General features: G+C 33.5%; 1 protein-coding gene across 16 annotated transcripts in view; it reads left to right on the top strand.

Moving 5' to 3' along the window:
* Positions 1–13,336, top strand: part of BAZ2B (bromodomain adjacent to zinc finger domain 2B) — a 311,801-nt gene that overhangs the window by 189,265 nt on the left and 109,200 nt on the right. For all 16 annotated transcript variants that reach the window (XM_088794244.1, XM_019727243.3, XM_074336965.2 and 13 more), the window contains 5 exons: positions 3,773–3,913; positions 6,196–6,450; positions 7,428–7,642; positions 8,499–8,573; positions 9,415–9,658. In XM_088794244.1, the coding sequence (XP_088650370.1) occupies positions 3,773–3,913; positions 6,196–6,450; positions 7,428–7,642; positions 8,499–8,573; positions 9,415–9,658 (930 nt within the window). The remainder of the gene's footprint in view (positions 1–3,772; positions 3,914–6,195; positions 6,451–7,427; positions 7,643–8,498; positions 8,574–9,414; positions 9,659–13,336) is intronic.

Below are 13,336 nucleotides of genomic sequence, written 5' to 3'. Positions count from 1 at the left end.
TGGAAAAATTATCATATAATAAGTCTGTTTAATTTTGATATGGGGGGAGGTCTGTTTCCAAGCATGTAAAATCACAATGTAGACAATTAAAATTGTTAAGAAATTAATGTTAGAATAGATGTGAAAAATACATTTTATGTATTTTAAAATTCCTAAATATCACCTGAATATTATTATTAAATGTGTTGAACTCCGCTTTTGGATACAAGATTTCTGTATAACTGAAAATAGAAGACATCAATTATGTTTGTCCACGCAGTGAAATATAAAAAGTAGAGAAAAAAATGGCAATTGAATATGTTTAATGAGTAGTACAAATGTTAACCTATCTTTATGTGGCATTTGTAGATTTAGCAAATGCATAAATGCTTAAATAATATTTATGCTGAGGCACACAGACTAGGTCCGTTAGAGACATATAATAACTATTATAGTCGGAAATAAGGCCAGTGGGAGGAAATTTGAACTGATAATAGGCCTGAGAGGGGGAAAGATAAAATCATTAAAAACTTTCTTGAGGTGTTTACAAATTGTACTACTGGGAATTGAATAGGCCTATCAAGAAACAGGTGAATAAATTTGTGCCTCTGACCTCCAGAAACTCACACTCATGTGGGAGAGGTCAACTTTAAATAAGTAATTGTCACAGAGTACAATAAATGCTATAATAAATATGTGAAGCTCAAATAAGAAATGTTAAAATGCCTGAAGTAGTTGCGGGAAGAGCAAAAAAATAGACTTTAGTTTTGTGAAATGAGAAGGAGCTATGCATTGTTGGCAGAGGGGATGACATATACAGAAGTACAGTGCTGTAACTAAATTGGACCTGGACGGGGAGGATGAAGGTACAAGGAGGGATCAGTCACTTTAACCTTGTGTATACGCCTGTCGTGGCTTTGTTACTTCTGCTTCTCCTCCTGCTTCCCCCTTCCTTCTCCTTTTCCTCCTCCTTCCTCCTTCTTCTCCTCCTCCTCCTCCTCCTGCTCCTTCTCTTTCTTCATCATCATCACCATCACCTTAACCATCACCCAAGCAGTGCCTCACACTGATTACACTCTCTTCTCAACACACATGTATCACACAATGTGATTAGCATGGGAAATGCACTGAGAATCATGAGATACGAGACCAGAACTGTGTGGGCTAGATTGTGACTGTCCTTATGTGCCATTTGAATTATTAGTTGATTGTTGAGGGAACCCTAAAAGCTCTCTCTGGTTCTTTAAGAATCATCTTGTACCAGAATCACAGAATTCTATACAAGTCATTAAAATTCACTAATTTAGAGAATCTGTTTCCTTTGAAAATATTATTTCGTGTTTCTTCGAAAATAAGACCGGGTCTTATATTAATTTGTGCTCCAAAATACGCATTAGGGCTTATGTTCAGGGGATGTCATCCTGAAAAATCATGCCAGGGCTTATTTTCCGGGTAGGTCTTATTTTCGGGGAAACATGGTAGTAGACAAGAATGGATGCTTGTCTTTAAGTAATAAAGGTCTTACAAATTTCTAAGATTTCTTGAAATCTCCATTTCTATTCTAAAAATTGGTGTCACTTTTACATTCTATTTTATATTATAGCCATGCTTTTTCAATTGGGAGAAATATTGCATATTGCTAGGTTAAACTGATATTCAAGAATATAAGCCACATTTATCTCATGGCATTAAATAAATTCTAACTGCTTTTCTACATATCACTGAAGTGTGTGTAGGCCCCCAGCTTGCCAATAATGTTATTTGGCACTGTGAAAAGAGTGTTAATGCCACGTGGGTCCTTTCTCTCTTTTTGAAAAGAAATGGTATCCATTTTCAACAGTTTTTAGTGAATAATAGGCTCAATTATTATATTTATAATTACTATTTTGAACATAATTAAGAATTCTTGGTTAGTCCTATATAGTAGAAAAATCTACACAAACTACTTTGAAATCTGTGAGAGACATTTAATATAGTTTTTCTATTGTGATTTTAATTCATTATTCTGGTGAGTAACTAAAAAGTTCAGACTTCTCTTCTTTGGAAAAGTTTGTAGAGCAACATTTCAGGTGTTTAAAAATTAAAAATCTGCTTCTGTGAAAATTGTTCTACCAATGATAATTTGACTTGAAAGTCTATATATACTGCATGGTGGGAATGTTACATATTAATTGTGTGTATTTCAGGTCATTAGACCCTCAGAAACTGCTTTTAGTTTACAATTGACAAGATCTATTATAGAACTTTTTTGGTGTGAATAATCTCATAATAAAGCTTCCTTATCATTTTCCTTCCAAATGTCTGCATGAATCAGTAATGCAGAAGTTTAGAGGCATTGTAAAAATGAACAGTTTAACTTGAGCATATCATGTAAAAAGACCCTCATTACCTAGCCTTTGGCTGTGTGTCATGATACTCAACAACTACTCAATCTGCAGCTAATGCTGCAGTCCTGAAACCACTAGCAATTTCTCAAACACACTGTGCTTTCTCAATTCTTTGCCTGGAATATCCTTCTCCACTCCTCTCTGTCTCCCCCTTGGCATGCCTCCCCCAGCAGTCAGTGTGCTGTCTTACCCAGTGGTAATTAAAATGGAGATGGTTAGGATATGGACAAAAATGCTAATATGGTACAGGAAGCAATAAAAATGTTAATAACAATAAAAATGTTAAAATTACAGGGAAAAACTATGAGAATTAAAGAGAAATTGGTGAAAGGGAATAGTAGTGTTTAATTATAATTTAGATATGCAAGGTGGGAATAATGACCTTTTTGATTGGAGTGTACCCACATAAGGATGTAAGGGAACAAAAGATGTTCAGCAGAAACAGCAAATAATTTGATTCCATCTACAAAGAATATCAAAGTAAGGAGTTAGACTTTATTTTGATAAATAAAAGATTTTTAATCAAGAAGAGACATTATCAGCCTTACTAGAGTAAACCCATCCTTTATGTATCAGATGTGTGAAGTAGTAGGTTGGAATTGCCTGATGACTCTAGTGTTATTTCTCCTTTAAATAAGTAAGAATTGTGTTTGAGGTATGACAATAAAGTAATGACACTGGTATTATTATAGAAAATCTCTTGACTTCTTCCAACAGAATGTCATCCCTGCAACAAGGAGAAAGGATGATTATTTCTATGTTTTTGCCATTACCCAAAATATTCTTTGAAAGCTTTTGGAATTGCCTTCAGAACCCATTTCACATTCATTTAAGTGTTTATAGTGGTAAATAACATTTTTATTCCATCGCAGGTACTATCTTAAGACTAGCTAATTCATTTTGAAAGAACTGCTTTTGCGAGTTCAAACATGTTGGTTCCAATTTCCTACTGTAAATCCTCCCTTGCGTCTTGGAGTTCCATAAACATTTGTGTTAATATTAGTTAACTTTATGATGTGAATTTTTTGTTGCCCATGTACATTTTATATGCCTACTTTTATTAATAAATATTTTATTCTCGTATTATAACCTGGGGAAGGATTGAATAAATTTTGAATAATAGAATAATCTGGGTTTAATGTAACATTGATATTTTATTTATATATATATGTAAAACATATGTATATATTATAAATACAGTCATAAGGTTATTTTGAAATTCAAAGAGTGAAAACACTGAAAAGCAGTAAGTCATTGTTTCTATGTAATTCCGAGTCCATCCCTAAACCTCCTAAGAGAATTCTGTTCATGAAGATAATAACATTTTGATCACTTTTTAAATTTTAACTGGAGGTTTTCAAACACAATTATTAAAGAGACTATGTGAACATGGTTTTCTTTTTAAGGAAAAAGAACGGTTGAAGCAAGAAAAACGTGATGAGAAAAGATTAAATAAAGAGCGTAAACTCGAGCAACGAAGATTAGAATTAGAAATGGCGAAGGAACTAAAGAAGCCTAATGAAGACATGTGCTTAGCAGACCAAAAGGTGATGCATCATGTAAACCATTTCGTTAGTAAATTTAAGTTTTCCTGTGTTCTCACCTGATTCCGTTACCAGAGCTGCCATTATGAAAACCTTCTGTTTTTAACTAGAGCAGTGGAGCTCCAAGTGTAGGTCAATCTGCCTCTCCTGGGTGGGTACCAATATACCTCAGCAGAGCTCCTGAGCTGATAATGGCAGTTCTTAATATACAAGTGGATTACTACAAGCTTCTTTAATTTAAGTGGAAATACTGCAGAAATCTACAAAGATGAGTTATAGAAGTAGATAGGCTTTCTATATTTTATTTGGTTCTTCCCAGGCAGTTAGGTACAGAAAGGTCTAACTTTTTCCTCACATCCTCATAGATACTTAAATAAATTAGGGTTTATAATCTATAACCCCCTTCAATGCTTGAGTAATGGTAACTAACTTTTATTATGTTTATTGCATACCGGCCACTGTGCTAAGTGCTTTACATGAATTCTTTTCCATAAAAGAATCCTGTGGAGCTGGTGTTTGTGCCCATTTGCAAATGAGGAAAGGGAGACACAAAGAGGTTAAGCAACTTGCCCAAGATGACACAGCTAATAAATGGCAACTTGGATTCAGGCCTCAGATTGTTAAACTCTGGAGTCCATACTGTTCATCATCTTGAAAGCCAAGAAATGTGTCCACCCCAAGTTGTGTGTTTACCCTTTCATCGTGCTTCACTAACATGTAATGTTGCTAAAATACATAACAGTAGAAATTTAGAAAGAGCAAAATAATCTTTTTTGATTTCACACACTTATGAGTAGACATTAGTTATGTTTAACTATAGATAAGATGATATTTCTAGAAAATTATGTCAATACTGCATGTTATCTCTATAATACTGTCTCAGTAATATATTCTACTTGGTCAATAGCATCTATATTTACTTATATGCCATATTCAACTGATATACAAATAATGATTGTCTCTTGATTGACGTAAACTCTTTTCTAAAGTGCTTAAAGCAAAATTTTAATACCCTACTGGGGATTTAATTATATTAATATTCTATTTGTTTGCTTAGAATAAATGCTTTTAGATAAAAATGAAAGTATACATACTAGTTTTAGTCAAATTTCCTAAGCACAGAATGGGTACATAGGTTAGTTAATACATTTAATATGCTCATTGCAATTTTTAAAATCCTAAGTGAACTTTATTTTCTTGCATGTTTTATTTTTACTTAAATCTGTATGTCTTATATCAAATATAAGTCCGTTTTAAGCCTTACTTTTGTTAGCTTTGTTATACAAATTTTTAGAATTATATAGAAATGTGTATGTCTGATACAGTTTAGGAAAAAAGAAAACTCAGAATTAAATGCTTTTCAAATGAAACAAAAGATTTATATAGTATCAGCCAGTTCTGTGCTTCCATACAATGTTAGTAGAAAAAAGAATCTTTGGTTAGTTAATTAAATGCAGGGTGGAGGATTATTTTTGAACAAGGACCAGTTTAGATAAATAGAAATACTTGTAGGTCACATTTTTTTCCAATCAAAATTTAAAATACTGTTATTGAATCCCATTCATGGACAGAATATTTTTAATTTAGATTACAGGTTTATTTAATTTTTTACATGTCCACGACAACTGGTACTACAGTTTAGTCATTAAAGTTTAATATGTGAACGTGATTGAGAAGTAGCAGAAGTGGCAGCTTTCTAATTTTAGTATCAAAACTCAATATGCAGTATTAATATTTCACTACATTTAGGAAACCCAAAGACTGTTAGTTGCAGTATAACTGGGTTCTTGATACGGTTATGGGTTCTGGTCATTTATCAGCCAAAGATGGTACCAGCCTTTGCAAATATACAGCCGACAGATGTACACTGTTTCTGAGCTACCAAAAGAGTGTGAATTATAAATCAGTCTCCATGATTAGAAGAAACTAATGCACGTGCCCTACTGAGTGTGTCTATGGAAAGTACTTTTGAAAGGTTTACTTCTTAATGGTATCTAATTTTTATCCAGTTATATAACCCATGTGTTATCAATATGTCAGTTGATTAAAACTAGTGTTACTCTTTGGAGAGCTCTAAGTTCATATTGAGTTCAATCCAAATTTATTAATGGTTCCTTGCATTCAAGATCCTATGCTTAGTACCACGGGGTTGCAGAAATATTCCCAGGGAATTTACCATCAGGAGGGAAAACCACTGGTGCAATGCAAGAGAAAGAAAGATAACTCGTTTTACTTCAGAATATATACAATCATGGCTTTTAAATTATATTTTATTTTATTTTCAGCCTTTGCCAGAGTTGCCTCGTATTCCAGGACTTGTTCTCTCTGGAAGTACATTTTCAGACTGTCTCATGGTGGTGCAGTTCTTACGAAACTTTGGTAAAGTTTTGGGCTTTGATGTGAATATTGATGTTCCAAACCTGAGTGTTCTTCAAGAGGGATTGCTAAATATAGGGGACAGCATGGGTGAAGTACAAGACTTGCTTGTGAGGCTCCTCTCAGCTGCTGTATGTGATCCAGGTCTAATTACAGGATACAAGGTAAAGAAAAACAATGTATGGAAGTTTTCGTGTTTTTTTTAAATTTGTGCTATAAGTGCATTGATAGCTGCCTGTAGCATGTTAGCAGCAGATTGTATAGACTGAGCCAGTTTTTTCTACATAACGTTAAATGTAGATTTGCTTCAGGTTACAATTGGTACAAACCTAGAAAAACCGGGTTCATAAAGCCACAGAATGTAGAACCTTCCCAAATTACTCTTTTTCCCTCTAGCTTGCAGCAAAAACCAAGTTGATTTAAGGAAATACCCAAGTGATATTTAGCAAAACAGAATTCATAATTCATGAAGTAATTAGAACTTATGTGTGCCTTTTGAAATTATACTGCGTTCTCTGAATCACTGAGTAATGGAGGCTAATCCAGGCGCCCAGAGACCAGCATGTGAAGACTCTGTACTGCTTAGTGGATGCTCAATGTGTTCAAAGTTATCCTAATTCCAATTAAGATACACATTTCAGTCAGCCTTGCTCTAGGGAATATTGTATAGAGGGAAGCTTCCAGCTGTACCCGTTCCTTTTTCCTCCATCCCCCGTTCACTCAGTATACCAGGCGTTAAAACCTACGACACCTTTGAGCCAGACAACACAATAAAAGTACTGCTGCACCCTCCATCTCCCCCCAGCAGCTACCCCCCAACAGAATGTCTAAATAAAGCCTGGAAAAGCTTGGGATACTCTCTGTAGTCAAAGAAGGTATGATAGACAGTTTCTACCCATGAGTTTATATATTCCTCTTTCTGCCTAACTTTTAACCAAGGGTTTGAAGAAGGCATAGAAAGATTAGACGTACTTGCATTGTCTATCATGTCCTGCTTATTTTTGTCTCCACTTCATCAAAAATGTGAATAAAGCCCTTGTCAGTAATATCTAGATCAAATAATACCGATATTTTGAAATCTTATTGTTTTACGTTATGAATGTTTATGACGAATACTGATAAACATGACAAAATTTTATAGGCCAAAACAGCCCTTGGAGAACATTTGCTGAATGTTGGTGTGAATCGAGACAATGTTTCCGAGATTTTGCAGATTTTTATGGAAGCCCACTGTGGACAAACTGAGCTTACTGAAAGCCTGAAGACAAAAGCTTTTCAGGCTCACACTCCAGCACAGAAAGCCTCAGTCCTGGCTTTCCTCATCAATGAACTGGCGTGCAGCAAGAGTGTGGTGAGGTAAGCATATGCCCAGAGTTTTCTGGTAATTCTTTTCTGTTTTGAATTTTCTTACACAAATAGTGCAAATTGCGTATAGAAAATTTCAAAGTTATAGACTAGCTCAAAGAAAAAAATTTAAATTACACTTAATCTCGCCATTCAGAGATGACTAATAATGTTTTTATGTATTTCTTTGCAATCCATTGAAAAGAAAATTTGGATCATACTGTATATAATCATTGTAAACTCTTTTGTTTATTTAAGCATTTTATTATTTATATACTGAAATGTAAAAATATTTTTTCTTGCTATGGTGCCAGAATCTAGCACTGTTGTAACAATCCAGAATTTTTATTTCCTTCACACTTCTGACAATCGTTAACTACCTGATTGTCCTTAGTACCCATTCATAGAATTGTCCAGCTACTTTTGATTTTATTATGTGCTAATGTGACCTTAGTATTATTAATTTACTGATGTTTTAATTCGTACTTTTTAAAAAAGTACTTAATCTCATTTAAGTGTCAAAGTAAGTCCTCCACTGTAATATTTCAAGATTTGGTGACAAATCCATGTTCATTTTGTTCTTACTATTACAGATTTTTAATTATATTACTTTTAGTTCTTTATCTTTTTAGGAAAAGGGTTAATCAAAATATTTCAGCATTTTGCATTTCTACTATTGCTGGACATTTTAAGTTTTCTATACGTGTCTTAGCTATGATACTATATTAATATAATTTTTCACTTGTTTTTGTTATTAATTGGCAGTCGTCATTTTTACTTAACAAAAATACTACATCAATTTCCTTAGCAAATTAATGTATTGCATAATGGATTAATTTATGTTTTCAATGAATTTTTGCATTGGCAGTGAAATCGACAAGAACATTGATTATATGTCAAACTTGAGGAGAGATAAATGGATGGTAGAAGGTAAACTCCGCAAGTAAGCTCTGTTTTATTAAAATTAATATACTTTTTTTCCCTTTGTACAAGTTCCCCAGTAAAACATACGAATTACAAAGATAGAATTCAAAATTTATTTTGTCTAAGAATTAGAAAAGGTAAAGCTTAATTAAGATGAGATATGAAATTAATAAAACTCGGGGCCAGAGTTTACAATGGACAAAAGATAATGAGATTTATAGAGCTTATATTCTTCAAACTTAGAAGAAAGTCCGTTTATCTTTTTTCTTTCAAAGAAGTCAAGCAATCACATTATCTAAGATTGTTGTTACTATCAGGTTACTTTTGTCATAAATAGAATCTGTTTGGAACTATCACTTTTTTTCTTAATTGCTTTCTAATTAAAGTTTGCTTTTACAGAGAATCTACCATATCCAAATGTATTCAGCATTAAAACTTAATTAGCTTCCTGCTGGGAAATATAATGCTGAAATTATTCAACTTCTATGTTAAGAGGGTAGTTTCTTTGTGGTAATTTGAATTGAAATTTATTCAGTCTGATACTATGGGATCAGGAATTATCACTTGGCCATTGCTGGAGTTAGACTTTTCAGCTTTCTAAGTTTGTTTTTTTGTTTTTTTTAAATGTGTTCTAATTCCAAAGAGGTATCCAGAATTATTCTTGAAAGTTAATATATTCTGTAATTTCTGGAAACATATTGCTTAAATTTTCTTTATTCTAATTTTTATTGTCATTGATTTATTGCTTATGGTGAGAAAAATACTATTAGGTATTTTTGCTTAAAACTCACATTATGCTCTTTAAAAAGTATAGAGAGGTGCCTTTTCTTCCATATCATCATTTTTTTTCATATTTAAAGGCTCAGAATCATTCATGCTAAGAAAACAGGCAAAAGAGACACTTCAGGTGGCATAGATCTTGGGGAGGAACAACATCCATTAGGCACACCCACTCCAGGACGAAAGCGAAGACGGAAGGGAGGAGACAGTGATTACGATGATGATGACGACGAAGATAGTGATGATCAAGCCGATGAAGATGATGAGGATGAAGAAGATAAAGAAGACAAAAAAGGAAAGAAGACTGATATCTGTGAAGATGAGGTGATCAAATTTAGGTTGATTTTAATACTTAACTAACACAGTAACATACTGAGAAATAACAAAGAATTCCGAGTCAAATGGATTGGGTTTAAATTCCATTTTGACACTTACTTGCCTCACTATCTTCATCTGAAAACTGAATATTATAATATTCACCTTATTCAATATTTACCTACATGTAGAAGGTGCTTACATTGAGTAAAAGAAGTTAAGTTTTTCTTTTCATATGATGACTTAAGAGTTCTCCAAAGAACTGCAGATTCCTTTTTCTTTTTTTCGTTCTTTTTTTTTTTTCAATAAGAAAATGTGATGTGTTAACTGCTTTGATAGAGGTATGTACAATATGCTAGGCAGGCCCACAGGTAGGACATTTAACCTTTCTGAGGAGTAAATTCTCGCAAAGGCTTTCTGGACCCATTCACTGTGGCTACAAGCTGGGCTGAGTGTTAACCTGAGGAAGAAGCCAGGGAAAAGTTTTTTAGGCAGAGAGAATAATATGAGCAATGGCACAGAAGCCCGAAATCACAGTGTGCTTTAAGGGACTTACTACCAGTGAGCCTCATAGGCAACAAGCATGAACTAGGATTTTACAATTTTTCAGTGATAGGAAGTCACTGAAGGGTTTTAAGTAAGGGAATGACGTGGCGAAACTTGATTTTTAAGTGACTCACGATGGCAGCTCTATGGAAGATAGAAATAGATTCAGGTAGGGCAAGATCAGAGGTAGGAAGATCAGGCAAGAGATTTTGCAGTAGTTTAGGTGAGTTGTGAGGGGTCTGGAACTAGAACAACGGCAGCTGGGATGATTGATGCCAGCTATGCCCGCACAGTTTCATTAGAGGGGTGAGAGCAGAAGTCAGGTATGATTGATCGTGAACAATACAAAGTGAGAGCGTGAAGATGACAGTTTTTAGCATTGTGCATTAGAGGAAAGGATAGCCTCTAGAGGGGACAAAGACGAAGCACTTTTCAGAGGAAAGACTTGAGATGATTTTTGGTTGAAGGGCAAGTGTCAATAAAATAAGAGAGAGGGATTGAAGATTAAAGAGATGAAAAGAATAGTTAATGGTATGAGTTAATATCCCTAAAGATATTGGAAGGTATTCAATCATGGTAAAGGGGCTAGCTTTGAAGAGTAGCCAAAAGGGGCGGAGTCAAGGTTACAGCCTGTGTGTGTGTGTGTGTGTGTGTGTGTGTGTGTGTGTGTGTGTGTGTTTAAGGAAGCTACCATAAGCCTTGGAAATGGATATCTATAAAAGAGAGATAAAAGTTCAAGTCTTCTACCAAAAAAGAATGCTAGAAATATTGATAGGGCTACAGAATGGTACTCGAGAAACAATATACTTGTACAGCCAACCATTCCTTCCTCCCTCGATGCCAGAAGTACCCAGCTAAGGAAATCCAGAAACAACTCTTTCCCTTTCTTACATCAACTCAGTCATGCTACAGAAATAAAGAAGACTTAAAGGGATGGCTTTACTGATGGAATGTGAAAATAATATCTAATCAGGACCACTGATAAATTACTGAATCACAGTTTTGATTGTGGTAATGTGGATAATAATAAAATCACATACTGCACAATTCTCTTACATAAAAATAGCATAAATATAGAATATTTTCATAAATACCCCCCTTAATGTTATATTTTAAACCAGAATGATAAAAATCACTGGAGTGAGCTTTACTTCTTTTAAGAGTACCAATCTGAAAAGGAGACTACATTGAGATTCCTTACAGAAATTATTTCATAATGTTGTACTTTGAAACCACTGGATCATATATTTCATGCATGACTAATAATGTGAAAGATATATAATTTGGATATCAGTATTGTAATTACCTAAACAAAAGATACCATTTATAACCAGTCTGCTTCATTTGTCAAGTGGAACTGTTTCCATAGCAAGAATTATACCTTTCTGATCAATATTAATCATCTTTTCACAGAATTAGCACTCCTTTTAGCACTTAGTATTATAAATTGTTTTGAACTGTTAACTATCACAAATTTGACAACTCTCTATTGAGATTTCAGTATATTCTACTGGGTAGTTATCCCCCTGAATTAGAATTTATTTACCAAAATTATTTGTTTTGCCTGGCTTCCTTTTTCAAAAAGAGAATTGACAAACCATATTTTTTTTTCTTTAAGGGAGATAAAGACTATTAAAAATTGATATTAATGATTTAAAAATTGTTGGTTGTTAGACAAGATGTGCATTTAAAGTAACATTTTGTTTTTTTTAATGAGTGTTAAATTATAGTTAATTAGACTATAGTGTTTATTTGATCAAAATCCTAGCAAATGTATATCTTGTTATTAATGTAACAAAACAGTTTAATTTTTTTTAAAAAATAATGAGTACTTTAAGACCTAAGAAGCCAAATTATCATTTCCTTTAAATGAATTGAGAGTTAATTTTTGTAACGAAGACCTGGTAGCCACTTATCAATTTCCCAATAAAATAAAATTTTGACTATTTAATTAACCTGATCAATAAGATAGGCACATTATTCCTCCAAAACTAGGTTTGACCTCTTGATTAAAGGATAGGTAGAGTGTTAGTAGTTACACTTCTTAAAAAACTAATTGCAGGGAGCCTTTCCATTGAGACTCATGTGATCCCTTTCAATTAAAAGATACTGTTCTTGATTAAGTTGCTCTTTGTCTGAAAGATGATTCCCTCTTCTCCTCACTCTTCATTCCTTCAACACATGGAATCTTTCCCTAATACTTATATTAATATTGAAACCAATGTGAGCTTGAGGTTATATAGACAATTAACTCTGACACATAGGGTTATGTGATGGGTTAACACATAGGGTTAGGTAATGACCCTCTTTTGGTTGAGAAACCATGGAGAACCATGGCTGGGAAAGATTCTATGTGCTTAGTTTTGTTGTTGCCCTTCTCTCTGGTCTTTCAGATTCCTTCATGTCTCTTAAAAGTATAAGGAATATTAGCTAAAACTTCTTTAAATAAAACTTTACTAGACAGTTTGCTTCTTTTGCATCATAGGAAGAGTCTTAGAAATGGCAGTTAATTTGTCTAATACATAGTTACTTTGGTATTTCAGATATTTGTTGATTGAACTGTATTTTTACATCATCAAATTGTTAAACATTTATCCCACTGGTCAAAAGATCACTTTAGAATAGTATAGATATGTTTTTAAGTATCTATTCGAGAATCAAGATTTAAGGGTCAGCGAGCCTGTTCTCCTTTAAGGTTTCTGTAATCCCAGACAGAAATCATGTGACCATTAGCAAAAATAATACTCCTAAATGCCTTTGTAACTTGGTTCCCTACTTTTGGATAAGGAGTGGATAAATGATAGGTAATGGTAACACTGTTGAGGTTTTCCTTTCACTTCCTTTCATTGGGGAAATAATCATACTGATTCAAAAATATCTATTCATCAGTAGTTGGTGGCAGTGTGGTTTTTAAAAAAATGCTCATAGAAAATGAACATCAAAAACAAGTTCTTATTTTTTTAAACCTAGGATATGTCTGTGTCTTCTCATTAAAGTACAATTTTCAGAAAGAAGGAAAGGAATCTATTTACATATTATGTACCAGCAACTCTGCCATTCGTTCAGATCTGTTTTTATTTAGTCCTTACAAAAATTCCATGTTACAGATAACATTATCACCAATTTACAGTTAAGGAAACA

Source organism: Rhinolophus sinicus, chromosome 17 (genome assembly GCF_057876585.1).
Source record: "Rhinolophus sinicus isolate RSI-liver-muscle chromosome 17, RSI-T2T, whole genome shotgun sequence".
NCBI classification, from domain to species: domain Eukaryota; kingdom Metazoa; phylum Chordata; class Mammalia; order Chiroptera; family Rhinolophidae; genus Rhinolophus; species Rhinolophus sinicus.
Note: the sequence above shows the minus strand (reverse complement) of the source record. Positions and strands in the feature narration are given on the sequence as shown.